This window comes from Chiloscyllium plagiosum, chromosome 2 (genome assembly GCF_004010195.1).
Source record: "Chiloscyllium plagiosum isolate BGI_BamShark_2017 chromosome 2, ASM401019v2, whole genome shotgun sequence".
In the NCBI taxonomy this organism is placed as follows: Eukaryota; Metazoa; Chordata; class Chondrichthyes; order Orectolobiformes; family Hemiscylliidae; genus Chiloscyllium; species Chiloscyllium plagiosum.
Window position 1 is genome coordinate 143,212,072 of NC_057711.1, and position 16,922 is coordinate 143,228,993.

The following is a 16,922-nucleotide window of genomic DNA, read 5'->3' on the forward strand; positions in this document are numbered from 1 at the left end:
GATCCTGTTGTAATCTGAGGTAACCCTCTTCGCTGTCCACTACACCTCCAATTTTGGTGTCATCTGCAAACTTACTAACTGTACCTCTTATGCTCACATTCAAATCATTTATGTAAATGACAAAAAGTAGGCGGCCCAGCACCGATCCTTGTGGCACTCCACTGGTCACAGGCCTCCAGTCTGAAAAACAAACCTCCACCACCACCCTCTGTCTTCTACCTTTGAACCAGTTCTGTATCCAAATGGCTAGTTCTCCCTGTATTCCATGAGATCCAACCTTGCTAATCAGTCTCCCATGGGGAACCTTTTCGAATGCCTTACTGAAGTCCATATAGATCACATCTACCGCTCTGACCTCATCAATCTACTTTGTTACTTCCTCCAAAAACTGAATCAAGTTTGTCAGACATGATTTCCCATGCACAAAGCCATGTTGACTGTCCCAAAATTAGTCCTTGCCTTTCCAAATACATATACATCCTGTCCCTCAGGATTCCCTCCAACAGCTTGCCCACCACCGAGGTCAGGCTCACTGGTCTATAGGTTAACTTGCTTATCCTGTAGAAAATAGATTTGCCCATTTCCCCTACTCCAAGATTTAGGTTTTAGGTCAATCTAGCTCATTGGGTGAAATCTTACAGGTGCCTGAATGACACTAGGGTGTGATGAGAAATCTGGGAGAATCATGCAAAGTTTCAACAAGACCTTTCTCAAAATCATGAGCAAACCCTTGCATTTTCAAAACCAAGTTCTGGGTCTCGAGATGCGACACTCATCAAGCAATGGAGCTTATTGTGTCCTATTGGCTTCATTCACTGAAAATCCCACCTTTATTAACAAGTAGCTTCCTCTTGTACGACTCACTGCGAGAAGACCAGATACTGGCAGTTCATGGCAGCAAGTTCAGTCAATATGATGCCAGCTGGCTGCTTGCTCCTCTGGGACACCCATCAACAATGTCTCAGGGAAGAGTCCATGGCACCAGCAGCATGAACCCCGTGGACACAGCTGCCAGGATCTGTCACCTCGCCATCTCTCAGGAATCCCATGGCACCTTTCCAATCTATTTACAGGATTTTCAGCACTTTAAAGCCACACTTTGAGATGTGCCAGCAAGTACAGCTTGCAAGCAGGAACAGCAACCTAGGTCACAGCTTGGAACAGGCAGTGTTTCACTGTTAACCATAGAATCCCCTTAACTAACTACTCAACCTGCAAGTCTGTTAAAAAAGCAAATCTAATGTCATTTATCTCAAGAGGGTTGGAATATAAATGCAGTGATGTGCTACTGAGACTTTATAAAGCTCTGGTTAGGCCCCAATTGGAGTACTGTGTCCAGTTTTGGTCCCCACACCTCAGGAAGGACATACTGGCACTGGAGCGTATCCAGCGGAGATTCACACGGATGATCCCTGGAATGGTAGGCCTAACATACGATGAACGGCTGAGGATCCTGGGATCGTATTCATTAGAGATTAGAAGGTTGAGGGGAGATCAAATAGAAACTTACAAGATAATGCATGGCTTAGAAAGAGTAGATGCCAGGAAGTTGTTTCTGTTATGGGGGAGACTAGGATCTGTGGGCACAGCCTCAGAATTAGAGGGGGTCAATTTTGAGTGGAAATGAGGAGACATTTCTTCAGCCAGAGAGTGGTGGGCCTGTGGAATTCATTGTCACGGAGTGCAGAGGAGACCGGGACGTTAAATGTCTTCAAGGCAGAGATTGATAAATTCTTGATCTCGCAAGGGATTAAGGGCTACAAAGAGAGTGCGGGTAAGTGGAGTTGAAATACCCATCAGTCATGATTGAATGGCGGAGTGGACTTGATGGGCTGAATGGCCTTACTTCCACTCCTAAGTCTTATTGTCTTAAGACCTAAGTGTGGAAACAGGCCCTTCGGCACAACAAGTCCGCACCGACCCTCTGAAGAGTAACCTACTCAGATGCACCTAACTTACACATCCCTGAACATTACGGACAATGTAGCAAGGCCAATTCACCTAACTTGCACATCTTTGGACTGTGGGAGGAAACTGGAGCACCCAGAGGAAACCCACGCAGACATGGGGAGAACGTGCAAACTCCACACAGTCGCCCGAGGCTGGAATTGAACCCAGATCCCCGCCGCTGTGAGGCAGCGGTGCTAACCACTGAGCCACTGTGCCGTCCATAGGAAACTGTTCACATACTCTCTTAGTGTTTACTCACCTTGAGGCTATCCTGGTGCTCACGGTATCCCTGCCTTACCTTTCGGGAGTACTCCTTCCCCCAGCTCCAACCTTCTCCCTACCCCACCCCAGACAGTGCTACCAGGCTGACATTATTTCTCTCTTGTGTGCCAGTTAGCGCATAATGTTTGTCATGGCTGCCAGACTCCTCAGTGAAGTTAGAAGTCACATGACACCAGGTTATAGTTGACCAGGTTTAGTTGAAATCACAAGCTTTCGGGACGCTGCTCCTTTGTCAGGTGAAGTCTCAGTGAGGTTGACAGTGATATTGTCCTAGTACAGTGCGTCAAGGGCAGCCTCCATTGTCAGTCTTGGGCAAAGTCAGTCAGACACTCAGGATGGTCAGGGTCAAGGTTCACTTCTCATAGGAGGTGGAAGCCAAATGTCAAGCCGCCCCACCACCCATCCCATCTCTTTCCCCCCTCTTGCGGGAGTTTTCTCCTGGAATGACAGAAAGAGAGGGCTTGAGAGAGGTGGAAGTGGCTGATTCAGCAGTTGGCGCTGATGCGGTGGTGGCAGAAAGGTTTACTTGAGTGAGTGACTAGGCAGTGCAGAGTCTATGCAGGGTCAGGAGAAAGTGAATGGAGCAAGTGAAAGAAGATGTTGCAGGCAATAGTGAGAATGGTAGAGCCTGAGCCCTGGTAGGAGGTGGGTACAGTAAGAGGGTGAGCGTGAGGAGCAGAGAGAAGGTGGTGATCCTTCGGTGGAGTGGAGAGGATCATTGATCATCTTCCAGAGACTTCCATTTTTGCATGGTCTGGAAGAGTGGAAAATGATTGTCAGTGATAAAGGGAAGCTAAGGATTGTGGGACTGTTGGTGAATAGGGAGGTGCAGTTGAGTTTACTGGAACTGCCAATTAACTATTTAATCATGTTGAGTCCAAGCCTGCAGTGAAGTCTGCTAATTGGCTACAATCACAATTTGACCCTCAATATAGGGCAATAATTGCATTTTCTGTGGTGGTCAAACTGTGCACGGCTTTGACTAACCCTGTTGAATCAACAATTTGGAGCTCTGAGGACTAGCTTAGAATGAGGAAAAATGTTTGTGGATAGACAAAGGAAGCGAAACGATAACATGATCATCTCACTCAGATGTGTCAGTATATTTAATGAGATATGAGGAAAGGTCCATTATTGCTCTTTACACTAGCCTTTATTGATCACCCATTTTTGATGAGTAATGGTGACCCTCTTCTTGAACAACAGCTGTCTACATGGTGGAGATACAACCACAGCACTGTTAGCTATGGAGCTTCAGGAATCTGACCCAGCAATAAAGAAGGTACAACAATAAATATCTAAGTCAGGTTGATGCATTATTGAGTTTGTGGATTGACCTGCAGTAAAGGGAGTATTGCTGAGGGTCACTGGATGATATGCCCATATCTTTGATGTTGAAACTGGTTACCTGAAATGGGATAACATTTCATTCATGTGGGCGAAAGTGGGTACTGCAGATGCTGGAGATTTGAATCAAGATTAGATTAGTGCTGGAAAAGCACAGCAGGTCAGGCAGCATCCGAGGAGCAGGAAAATCGACGTTTGGAGCAAAAGTCCTTCATCAGGAATCACAAGCTTTTGGGATGCTGCTTCTTTGTCAGGTGAAGTCTCAGTGAGGTTGACAGTGATACTGTTGTAGGACAGTGCGTCAACCTTTTGCCTGAAACGTTGATTTTCCTGCTCCTCGGATGCTACTTGACCTGCTGTGCTTTTCCATCACTATTCTAATCTTGACTCAACATTTCATTCACCGCCCCCCCCTCCCCCCCACCCCACTCCACTCCACACCCAATTTGCCACAAGTAACAGCCTGCATCTGGAATCCAAGTGTGCCAGTGGCTATTTTTCTATGTTCATACAATGGGAGTCTCATGAAACCTTAATACATGCATCTCCAACTCTTTCAGTGCTGTTTGCTTATCCCAATTAGTACTATGCATAGGTGAAGTATTTTTCCCGTGAATCTTCTCTCATGTATAAGGTCAGCTCACACTTACATGAAATCTCCTGGCCAGTTTAAAAGGCAGAGGACCCGTTCTGGGTAATACTTGATTTCTGAATAGTAGCACTGAGGAAATGCAAGAGTGACAGCCAGACCCCAGATGCTCATAATAATGACTTTTGTTGTGGTTGCTGACAGTCTTGGCTGTAAAGGATGTATAATTACCATGTACCTGCAAAAACAGAAAAGGGAATTAATCAATCACTCCTTTCTATAGTTAATTTAGACATATTATATGTATGCTACATAGTCTTTTGATACATCTTTCATTGAAAGACAACACCTCCAACAGTGCAACAATCACTCCATGCTCCAGAGATTCAGTCTTTTAAAGAGTAGATAGTGTTAGATATGAAAGTACTTCAGCAATTGATGACAAGAAGCTATATGAATGTAACACCTTCTCTGAAAAAAGAATTCTTCATGAATAAATTTATAACTATCTTATCAGTGACTGGTCTCCAATGTTCTTTGAAACCAGCTTACTGAAGTCACAATCATGTAGCACCTGTATTATTGAAAAATGGAACAAACAGATGTTAATTCATCCAGAGTTAAGACCTGAGGCCAAAACTGTTGTTGAAGAATAGGTTTTTCTAAATAAGTATCAAGATGCATAGATGCAATGGTAGTTTAAAAGAGGGTGTCCATTGCATCTGGAGAATGTGATACCAATTGCAAAGCAAAGGGAGGTGCAAAACAAACTAAATACAAAGGATTAATTCAAGTGAAAAAGGCTGTAGGAGATTAGTAGCATAAGGATTTGAGGATGAAAAGTGGTGTTTGAATTTAGTACAGTTGGAGACAGGAGCGAGAATAGATCAGAGGGCTTGATGATGGATGAGTTGGACATAATAGATCTGGATATGAGCAACTATGTTTTTGACAAGCTGAAGAATGGATAGCCAACAAAGACAGCACAACAGCAATAAAGTCCACAGGTAACAAATGTCTACATTGAGATTTAGTGAGCATAATTGCAGTGTTTAGAGAAGCAACAAATTAGGTGGGCACTTAAGAGAGATAAAATTGCAGGGTTATGGGCCGTGCACGCGAGACTATTCTTCCACATTCTAACTTCCATACACTTCAGGTCATCCAAACCTCTGCTGCTTATGTTTTAACAAACATAAAGTTCCCCATTCATCCCTGCGATGGTTGACCTACATTAGGCTCCCAGTCAAGCAATGTTGTGATTTTCTAATTCTCATCCTTCATTCCAAATCCCCCATTCCAAATCTCCTACAGACTCACAACTATCCAAGACAACTGAACCCTACTAATTCTGGTCTCTTGTGCGTGTAGATTTTAATTGCTTCACCATTGGTGACAGCAACTTTACTCTCACCCTCAAGCTCTGGAATAACCTCCCTACTGTCTGCCTCTCCATCTTTCTTTCTTCCATTAAACCACACCATGGAACCTACTACTCTGACTAAACTTTTGTCATTTGACACAAAATCTCCTCATGTGGCTCACTGTCATATTTTGTTTATAATATATCTATGAAATGCCCCAGTCATTTTATAACATTAAAGATGTTACATAAAAAGAAGTTATTGTTGCTACAACATATCATTCCCAATTCTTGCTGCAACATAGTCTCATGGTCCTCTTTTAAATCTGTTACAAATCTGATCAAACAGATTTCCCAGTTCTATTACTTAGCTGGCCATATCTGTTGATGTGGAAGAATGTTTTGAACAAATGATAATAATCAGTTCCCAGTAATTAATTCAGCAAGATTACAGGGTCAGTTACAGTAAAGATTTTTTAAAATTCTCCTACTCAAGATTATTGGATGGTCAGACTGTTTTATCTCTTTGCCCAAGTTTTTGATCACTTGTCCTAACATTTCTGTGCCTCAGTGTCAGGCTGGGCTTCTGTGAATTATATTGGTCAATTAAACTAGCAGCAAGTTATAGAAAGTAAATAATAGGCAACAGCGGTTATAGTGTCAAACCCAACCGATACAAATTGTTAACTCAAGTAGGAATTTAAATTAATGCTTATTCCTACATGAACATAAATGTATTTTTTATTTGCATTCAATTTGCAAATATAATGACTAGAATGACTAGAAGGTCTTGCATGTCTGGTTGAGCTATTCACCCTTGAATAAATCACTCAATAAACTCTGACCTCTTGAAGTGACTCCCTACATTACATGAGCCAAACTTTCAAAGAAGACATTTAATTGGCTGAAAAGTACCCTGTGACATCCTGTGGTTTTGTGGGACACGATACAAATAGATTGAAGTGAGAGTTCTGAGGAAGGGTCACTGGACCCAAAATGTTAACTCTGATTGCTCTCCACGGATGCTGCCAGACCTGTTGAGCTTTTCCAACAATGTCTGTTTTTGTTTCAGGTTTCCAGCATCCTCAGTCATTTCAGTTTTTACACAAAAAGGTTGTATTTTTACTTCCATCTCTATGTTTAAATGAAGCACTATTCAGCAGCGAAGAATATTTGTTTTGAAGCATTCTTGTGTATTAGTCAATTTTTTTTTAATGTTAAGATAGAGGGATAGTTAGATAAACTACTTAAGAAGGCATATGGAATATTTGTGGTGCCAGAAAAGCACAGCCAGCATCCAAGGAGCAGGAGAGTCAACCTTTTAAGCATGAGCTCTTCCTGATGAAGGAAGAGGCTGTGCTTTTCCAGCACCACACTTTTTGAAACTGATCTCCGGCATCTGCACTCTTCACTTTCTCCTATATGGAATTATTTGCCTTTATTAGCCATGGTACAGTGTGTTAGAGCGGGGAGGTGATGCTCGAACTGTATAAACCAGTGATTAGGCCGCAGCTTGGGAATTGTGTGAGGTTCTGGAATCCACATTATAGGAAACACGTGATAGCAATAGAGAGAGTCCTGGTGAGATTCACCAGGATATTCCCTGGACTGAAGAGTTTCAGATAAAAGGAGATTGGATAGACTGAGATTGTTTTCCTTGGAGCAGAGGAGATTGAGAGGAGGCTTGATTAAGATGGATAAAATTGAGGGGCATAGGTAGGGTAGGCAGGAGTGAACTTCTCCCCTTGGTGAAGGCATCAATGACCAAGGGACATTGATTTAAGGTCAGGGGCAGGATGTTTAGAGGGGATGTGGGGACATTTCTTTCATCCAGGAGATGGGAATTTGAAATACAGGCGTGCATCTGTAATGCCAAGGTATACAAGGCTATGGGCCAAGACAATTACCATAAGATATAGGAGCAGAATTAGGCCATTCAGACCATTGAGTCTTCTCTATCATTCAATCATGGTTGATATATTTCTCAACCCCATTCTCCTCCCTTCTCCCCATAATCCTTGATCCCCTTACCAATCAAAAACCTATCTAAATACACACAACGAGTTGGCCACTGTCGTCCTCTGAGGCAATGAGTTCCATAGATTCACCACCCTCTGGCTGAAGAAATTCCTCCTTATCTCAGTTCTAAAGGGTCATCACTTCACACTGAGGCTGTGCCATTCAGTCCTAGTCTCTGACGAGTGGAACATCTTTGCCATGTCCAATCTATCCAGGCCTCTCAGTATTCTGTAAGTTTCAGTCAGAAGCTCCCTTATCCTTCGAAACTCCATTGAGTATCGACTCAGAGTACTCAACTGCTTCTTATACGACAAGCCCTTCATTCCTGGGAGCATTCTTGTGAACCTTCTCTGGCGTCCCTGCAATGTTACCACATCTTTCTTTCGATGTGTGGCCAAACACTGCTCACAATATTTTGAATGTGGTCTGACCAGAGCCTTATACAGCCTCAGCAGTACATCTCTGCTCTTGTATTCTAGCTCTCTTGAAAAGTATGCTAAAATTGCATTTGCCTTCCTAATTGCCAATTGAAACTGCAGGTTGACATTAAGAGAATCCTGAATTAAAATTCTCACATCCCCTTGTACTTCAGATTTCCGACTGCTTTCCAATTTAGAAAATAGTCTATGCCTCTATTCTTCCGACCGCACATTTTCCCACATTGTACTCCATCTGCCACTTTTTTGCCCACTCTCCCAGCCTGTCCAAGTCCTTCTGCAGCCCCCCTGCTTCCTCAACACTACCTGTCCTTCTACCTATCTTTGTGTCATCTGCAAACTCAGCAACAATGCCTTAGTTCCTTCGTCCAAATCTTTAATGTATAACCTGATTTGCTGTGGTCCCAACACAGATCCCTGCGGAACTCCACATGTTACTGGTTGCCATTCCTGATAAAGACCTGTTTATCTTTACTCTGTGCGTCCTGCCATTCCTATATCCAAGCCAGTACTTTGCCCCTAACACCATGGGCTCTTAACTTATGATTTGAGTCAATTCCATTCCCTACAGTGTGGAAACAGGCCCTTTGGCCCAACATGTCCACACCGACCCTCCGAAGAGTAACCCACCCAGACCTATTCCCCGATATTTACCCCTGACTAATGTACCTAACATTATGAGCAATTTAGCACAGCCAATTCACCTAACCTGCACATCTTTGGATTGTGGGAGGAAACTGGAGCAACTGGAGGGAACCCCCACAGACATGGGGAGAATGTGCAAACTCCACACAGACAGTCGCCTGAGGCAGGAATCGAACCCAGGTCCCCAGCGTTGTGAGGCAGCAGTGCTAACCACTGAGCCACTGTGCCACCCTAATTTATTTAGCATTATTTAGCAGCCTCCTGTACAGCACCTTGTCAAAGATCTTCTGGAATCCAAATCGATCATGTCATCTGGTTCTCCTTTGTCGAACGTGCTTGTTACCTCTTCAAAGAATTCTAATTGATTTGTCAGGCATAACCTCCCCTTGACAAAGACATGCTGACTCTGCCCCATTTTACAATGCATTTCCAAATACTCCACAATCTCATCCTTAATACTAGACTCTAAAATCCTACCAATGACTATGGTCAAACTAATCGGCCTACAGTTTCCTGTCTTCTGCCCCTTTTCTTCTTAAACAGGGATGTTACATTAGCTATTTTCGAGTCCTCTGGGACCATCCCTGACTCCAGCGATTCCTGAAAGAGCACCATCACTACCTCTACAATCTCCTCAGCTATCTCCTTCAGAACTCTGGGGTGTAATTCATCTGATCTGGCTGATATGTCCGCCTCCAGACCTTCCACCTTTCCAAGCATCTTTTCCTTAGTGATGGCCACTACCCTCACCTCTACTTCCTGCCACTCTTGAAGTTCTGATATGCTGCTGCTGTCTTTCACTGTGAGAACTGATGCAAAATATCGATTCAGTTCATCTGCAGTTTCTTTGTTTCCCAGCCTCGTTTTCTAATATCCACTCTTTGCCTCTCTCTCTTAACTTCTAGATACCTAAACAAAGTACTTCAATCTTCTTTTATATTACTAGCTAACGTACCCTTTTGGTTCATATTCTCTTCAGTATTTATCGATAAAATGACTATTTTCTAAAAAAAAGAATTGATGAAATCTATTCATTTGATTTAGCTTTCTTCAATCCCTTAAAAAAGTGCATTACCAGACTCAGTTCAAAAATCTATTAGCCATTTACAACTGTTAATTAATCTGTGAAGTGATAAATACTCCACTGTGATGAGTCTGTGCATCAGCCATGCAGCATTAGTCCTGAAATGATAAGCCTCAGAATTATAAAGGTGGAATGAAACAACAAGTACGGTATTTTTAAACACTTCTGACAGTTTTTATGAAGTATTTAAAGAGCAAATGTTTTAAATACTTTGACTACTTGACAGCTCCCTTTGACTTATCCTTCAAGGCTCACTTCTTCAGCTCCAGTGAGTTTATGCACACTTTCTGAGTGTTCATATCTACATTTAACAGTCTGAAAGGATATCTTTCTATTCCAAAGGACTCCTTATCTTTCCCAAAGGCACCGGACCACCCCCAAAGGTGCCTGGAATCATATCCGAAAGGATACTTTGCCTCGCCAAAGGCTTTCATTTGCTTTAGATCTTCTCCTACCAGGTCAAAAGTGCATAAATTCGTCCAGTCAGCGAAAATCAGATCAGCCTGGGACAACTGCACTTTAACATGTGTAGCATCTGTGAACTGCCGATGTGTCATTTAGGAAGTAATAGATGTCAGATTTGAGGGCTAGACTTCTGGATGTGTTCGTCCCCCAGCCATTTTCATAACAATAGAGAAGTTCTCCAGCTTGATGCTAATTCAGGCCAAAATACTTGCTCAATGTCTCTGACATTTCCTCACTGCCCATAATAATTCATCTAGACCAGTTAGGCAGACAATTATTGAGATTAAAAATAGCCAAGTATTCTTTAAGTCGATTACTTAATCTATTAGCCCAACCAGTAGAATTAACATTTAGCTTTGGACTTGAACTGGCTAGGAGCTTGCAGGTTGTGTGGGTGCCAGGATCCCAGTGAGTTCTGTGCATTTAGGTTCAATATTGCATGAAGGCATAGCAATAACTTAATTCAAGCAGGAAACTATACTGGAAAGAGGATAAGTCCTGAACATACAAAATGAGTACTCCTACTCTACATTGGAGAAATCAAACGCAGACTTGGTGACTGCTTTGCGGAGCACCTTTGGTCTGTGCGTAAGAAGGACCCTGACCTTCCCATTCCTAGTCATTTTAACACAGCATCCTGCTCGCATGCCCATTTGCCTGTCCTCAGCATGCTGCAGTGTACCAGTGAATCACAGCGTAAACTGGAGGTACAACATCACATCTTCAGACTAGGCACTTTACAGCCTTCTGGATTTCATATTGAGTTCAACACCTTCAAACTGTGAACCATTTCTTCCCATTCTTTTAGATTAGATTAGATTAGATTCCCTCCGAAGAGTAACTCACCCAGACCCATTTCCCTCTGACTAATGCACCTAACACTATGGGCAATTTAGCATGACCAATTCACCTGACCTGCACACCTTTGGACTGTGGGAGGAAACCGGAGCACCCGGAGGAAACCCACGCAGACACGGGGAGAATGTGCAAACTCCACACAGACAGTTGGCTGGGGCTGGAATCGAACTTGGGACCCTGGTGCTGTGAGGCAGCAGTGCTAACCACTGCACCAGGGACATTACTTACAGTGTGGAAACAGGCCCTTCGGCCCAACAAATCCACACCGACCCTCCGAACAGCAACCCACCCAGACCCATTCCCTTACAGTTACTCCATTCACCTAACACTACAGGCAATTTAGCATGACCAATTCACCTGACTTGCACATCTTCGGACTATGGGAGGAAACCGGAGCACCCGGAGGAAACCCACGCAGACACAGGGAGAATGTGCAAACTCCACACAGACAGTGTCCCGAGGCAGGAACTGAACCCGGGTCTCTGGCGCTGTGAGGCAGCAGTGCTAACCACTGTGCCACCGTGCTGCCCATTAGCTTATTATCATGTCCTTTCTCCCCTCCCCTCATCCCAGTTACTGTCCTTCAAGTCTGGCAGATGACATGCCATTGTTCTACCATTCTCACATTCTAATCACTTAACCTGAACTATCAGCATCTTTTCTCCACCAGCACCCTACACCCACTACCTCCCACCCCCATCCCCCCACCTCAAACTATGGCATAAATGTTGTCCCCTCCACACTTCACGTCAGCTCTGATGAAGAGTCATCTGGATTCGAAATGTTAGCTTGTTCTCTCTCCGTGGATGCTGTCTGACCCGCTGTGACCTCCAGGATTTTTTGTTTTCAGCACAGATTCCCATTAGTTTGGTATTGCAATGTGGCCAGATACATTGTTTCGAAACAACCAGAGGAACGATCAGAATTAGTCTAGAATCTAAATACACAAAAAAGCAAGTTCAATAAGTCATCATATAGGAATCCATTTGACAGGAACATTGCTTAGTATTGTGGCATTTACCCTCTGTCCAACATTATTTGGAAGCCTTACACAAGGGAATTTCCGCTAAGCAGTAAGAAAAGTTGGTATTTGGACAAAGCAAAGGTTATAAAACATAATCTTTAGGCAAGAAAGGAGACAGATAGACAAAAACACATTCTAGTAAATCATTGATTCAGCTAAATAAATAGTAGAATAGTCAAAGCTCAGAAAGTCTATTGAACAATACAACAGAATCAGCACAGCTGGCTAGCAAGATGTTTAAATGGATTTTTCCCACAAAGTAGACTAAATCCCAGAAATGTTACAAACTAAGCCATGTTATGCAAAAGCTTAAAGGATTAAACATCAAAATGCATCCTACGTCAGGCAGATTACCTCATAGAGATTTGCTTAACAATTAAGTAAATGATGTCTTAGCTGCTATCTTTAGGATCTGAAGTAATGTGTGAGCATTAATTCAAAGAACAATTTATATGCATAGAATCCATATATTGTGGAAACAGGCCATTTCGCCCAATGAGTCCACATTAGCCCTTCAATGAACATTCTACTTAGACCCATCCTCACATCTCTCATGGCTAAAACACCTAACCTACACATCCCTGAACACTATGGGTCATTTAGCATGGCCAATCCACCTAAACTGTACATCTTTGGTTTGTGGGAGGAAGCCAGATCACCCGGAGGAAACCCACATAGACACGGGGAGAATGTGCAAACTCCACACAGACAGTCATCTGAGGGTGGAATCGAACCCAGGTCTCTGGTGCTGTGAGGCAGCACTGCCGACCACTGAGCAATCATGCCACCATGTGTTTCCAACTTCCTGAGAAAAAGTAAAGAATGATACAGACTGAGTAACCGAACAATGAAAAGAATACATAAGGGCATTTTATAAAGGTGCAACTAGGAACCATCTAAACACATAAAGCTAAAACTTCCAATGGTATGGGAAGGTAGAGTCTAGCTTGCTTTCTTGCATCAACCAACAAAGTGTGGAGTGGAACCCAGATTGGGCAGGATGATATGAAATGCCAACTTTCATCCAAGAACAAGTGAGTAATCTGGTAAGTCTTTTGTCTGTCAACTTTCTGAACTTTTGATCTTAATTTTCTTGTTCTTGGATATAATGCTCCAGCTAGAAATAGCACAAAGAATAATGCCACAGTGCATGCAGAACACCGGGAATTTCAAGCAGGATAAATAGATATGCAAAAGTTGAAATTATAGACCTACAGGTCAGGCTGCAACAGAGCCCAAAAAAAGTTACAGTTGTGATCTTAGAAACATCACAGCATAATTCAGGGCTTCCCAAACTGGCGGTTGTGAGATCAGAGGCATTAATGGTGCCATGGAGCTCTGACAGAGTGAACAGCTGTGTACAGCTTTCACTCCTCGTGTTTTTACAAACTCTGTGGGTGTGGTCTGATGACTTAATCTTGAAGCCTGGATCTGCATATAATAATTAATGAAATTTCTTCAACTCTCGGTTTTCCATCCAACTTCCCCTTACGGATTGGCCCTCCCCGTCGCCCTTACAGTTCACAGTGAGGAGAGTAGTAATACTTTACCAGCCTTAAAACAGTCCCCTGTAAGAAAAGGTTTGTGAACCCCTGGCATTGTTGCTGTAAGAGATCTAACTGATACAGTAGGAATTCAAAACATTAACACTGGTTCAAAAACAGAAATTGCTGGAAAAGCTCAGCAGGTCTGGTGACCCTTCCTCAGAATTGATGGTAGCCAGGAAAATGTTGGTTTTTATGCAGAAGATGGGTTGAGGAGCAGGTAAGGAGTAAACGATAGGTGGGGATAGATCCCAAAGACAGAGGAGAACAGTTGGACAGACAAGTGAGTGGATAATGATCTGACTGCTCAGGTGTATAGCTGTTAATGGTGACTGTTAGTGGCGAGCAAGCTGTTAACAATCAGTTTTAAAATTTTTAAAAGATCTGGGCTGATCAAATTCGTGCAATAGAATTTCAAACTTCTAGAATCCTGTGCTTGAAGAAATATTTCCAAATTTCACTCCTGAATGATCTGCCTTTAAATGTTTGACTTAGCCATCTAGCCCTATACTTGCCAAACAGTAGAAAATAGCTTCTCTCAATCTGCCCTTTCCGTCCAGTGAACCTCCAGCCCCTCTCATTTTAAGAGGACATCTCTCCTCTTTTCCACCTCTTTTACCAAGATCTCCATTGCAATGCAATGTCTGAAAACCTTTCAGTCCTCTCTTTCACATGTTAAACCATTGCTGAAGGAAAGAACAGAGTTCAATTTCAAACTGCTCCTACCATTCCTCATAACCACACTACATCTCAGATTCAGTCTACTTTTTAAGTAACCTGGGGTGATGCGGTGGCTCAGTGGTTAGCATTGCTACCTCACAGCACCAGGGACCCAGGTTCGATTCTAGCCTGTGGTGACTGTCTGTGTGGAGTTTGCACATTCTCCCCGTGTCTGTGTGGGTTTCCTCCGGTTGCTTTGGTTTCTTCCCACAGTCCAAAGACGTGCAGGTCAGGTGAATTAGATTACTTACAGTGTGCAAACAGGGCCTTCGGCCCAACAAGTCCACACCAACCCTCCGAAGAGCAAGCCAGGAATTGCAAGAACTCTGACCTTCTATCTTAATAGAAAAATGTAAATATCTAGCAAAGGGTTTCAGCAAAGGGATGGAACAAGGATAGATCCTCAAAGATATGGTTTCTTCTCTTCTCAGCTCACAGGTACCTGAGAGATGCATCTTGTACTGCTTGAGCTTTGTTTACAACTATTCTAAGTCTTTAATGAGGCAAAAACAAAATTCATTGAGAAACTTTAATGGTTCAGATGCCCCACTCTTTCTTGCCAGATAGGCTGACTTCCCTATTCCTGATGAAGGGCTTTTGCCTGAAACGTCGATTCTCCTGCTCCTTGGATGCTGCCTGACCTGCTGTGCTTTTCCAGCACCACTCTGATCTAAACTCTAATTTCCTTCAATGATACCATTAAGACCACAGAAAGGCCTTGCAAGATTTATTCTGAAGCCTCAGTGGGAACTATGGAAGGGTGCATACTTACTAGAGCACCTAGAAAGAAGTCTACCCCACTGAACATATACCTCATATTTACGATCAGCGTTTTGAACAAGTGTTTATGGTGTTGGACCAATCCAAAATTGTCTCCATGAACATTATTCCAGCTTGCTGGGTGTTTTATGGGTATTTATGACGTACTACTGAGACATACTACTGACTGCAAGAAAGGCTCCTGAACAGTTTTGAGAACTTAATAGCAAAACTATAACCCAGTATCAGGAAACTGTATTTTTGCCTCTTGCTCAATTAAGCTCCCTCTGCATGCCCTTCAAAAAGCTTTGGGCAGGCCTGAAAGATTCCACCCTTATCTCTGGTGCCGGACATGTTTCTCCAGATGGGACTCAGTGACAACTCATCCCAGAGGCATTGGGATCTCAAGTTTTAATTCCTACATATTCTGAGCCCCCACTCCTTGGCCAGTTGAAAATCTGACTCAGGTCTTAGAGCCAACTTCATCGCACTTTGGACAACTTCTTACATATTCACCATCAAAGAAAATAAGGTCACCAGATGCTACAAAACTTCCCGATATGGACACCAAGCAGAAATCTCTTTACATTTGACCTCAGGACTCCAAATGATCGACAAATGCCATTGTGTTGCACTATCAATCCTTCGGGAATCTCATATTGTCTCCAGAAATTAAATATTAAATTTGTGGACACAGCTTTGGTGAAGGAAAGGGTGTTAAATATTTGTTCTTTAAATTGTTTTCTTCAAACATTTCTCTTTTTAGTTACAAAAGTATTTTATTTTGAAACAAAGGGCTGTTTCTCAGAGTGGGAAGATCACAGGCAAAGGATGAAACCTCCAGGAATATATCCAGATTGAGTTGGGGTTACAACTCTTATGCAAAGCTACTAGGGAAGTTTAAAATTCTCCTTGTGCTTGATAAATGATAATTCACAAACAGCTTCTAATGGGTCTGCAAGTCCATCATCCAAAGTAAACACTTTGTCGTAATATTTCTCTGTGATAATTCGCAATGCACTGCAATACTTCCTTTCTTCCAGTTAAGTCTAATGGTTGGAAACTCTGGAACACGGGAGCTAAACTTGGCTTTCACCTTAAGGAATACTGACAAGACTGCACTTGAAAGGTTTAACTTTGTATGATGATAAACATTGCCTGAGTGAAAACCCAGATGTGCAGTGCTTATTTACACTCCCTTTCTCTTTATTTCTGAAAGTCCAAAAGCCACAGTGAAAGATTGGATCTCCATCCCTCTCTGTTATTGAGAGACAGACTCATCAAGGAAAGCCCTTTACCTGTAGCTCCCCCTATACCCACTCCACCCCTCCCCCCTCCAAGTCCTGAAGAAGGGTTATACCCAAAACGTCGACTTCTCCACCTCCTGATGCTGCCTGGCTTGCTGTGATCTTCCAACTTTCTGCTGATTTACTTTAGATTCCAGCATCTGCAGACTTTTTGTTTATAAGCGAGCTGAGGCTGATAGTCAAGTTGGATACCCATGAGGACAACCTTGACTGGGATTTTGGGTTCATGTCACAGTACAGATGACCCCACTACGCTATAAACTATCTCACACACACTCTCACATAAACCCTTTCTCACACACACGCTCTGTCTCTGTCTCTCTCTCTCTCTCTCTCTCACACACACACACACATATACATACATACATAAACACACACTCTCACACAGACTCTTTCCCATACACACGCTCTGTCTCTCTCTCTCTCTCTCACACACACACATATACACTCATACATAAACACACACTCTCACACAGACTCTTTCCCATACACACGCTCTGTCTCTCTCTCTCTCTCTCACACACACACA

At 43.0% G+C, this 16,922-nt stretch overlaps 1 protein-coding gene across 1 annotated transcript in view; it reads right to left on the reverse strand.

Annotated features, from left to right (window-relative positions):
• LOC122564891 (neuromedin-K receptor-like) overlaps window positions 1-16,922 on the reverse strand; it is an 84,207-nt gene that overhangs the window by 19,849 nt on the left and 47,436 nt on the right. The window contains exon 2 of the mRNA XM_043720307.1: window positions 4,230-4,406. Within this exon, the coding sequence (XP_043576242.1) occupies window positions 4,230-4,406 (177 nt within the window). The remainder of the gene's footprint in view (window positions 1-4,229; window positions 4,407-16,922) is intronic.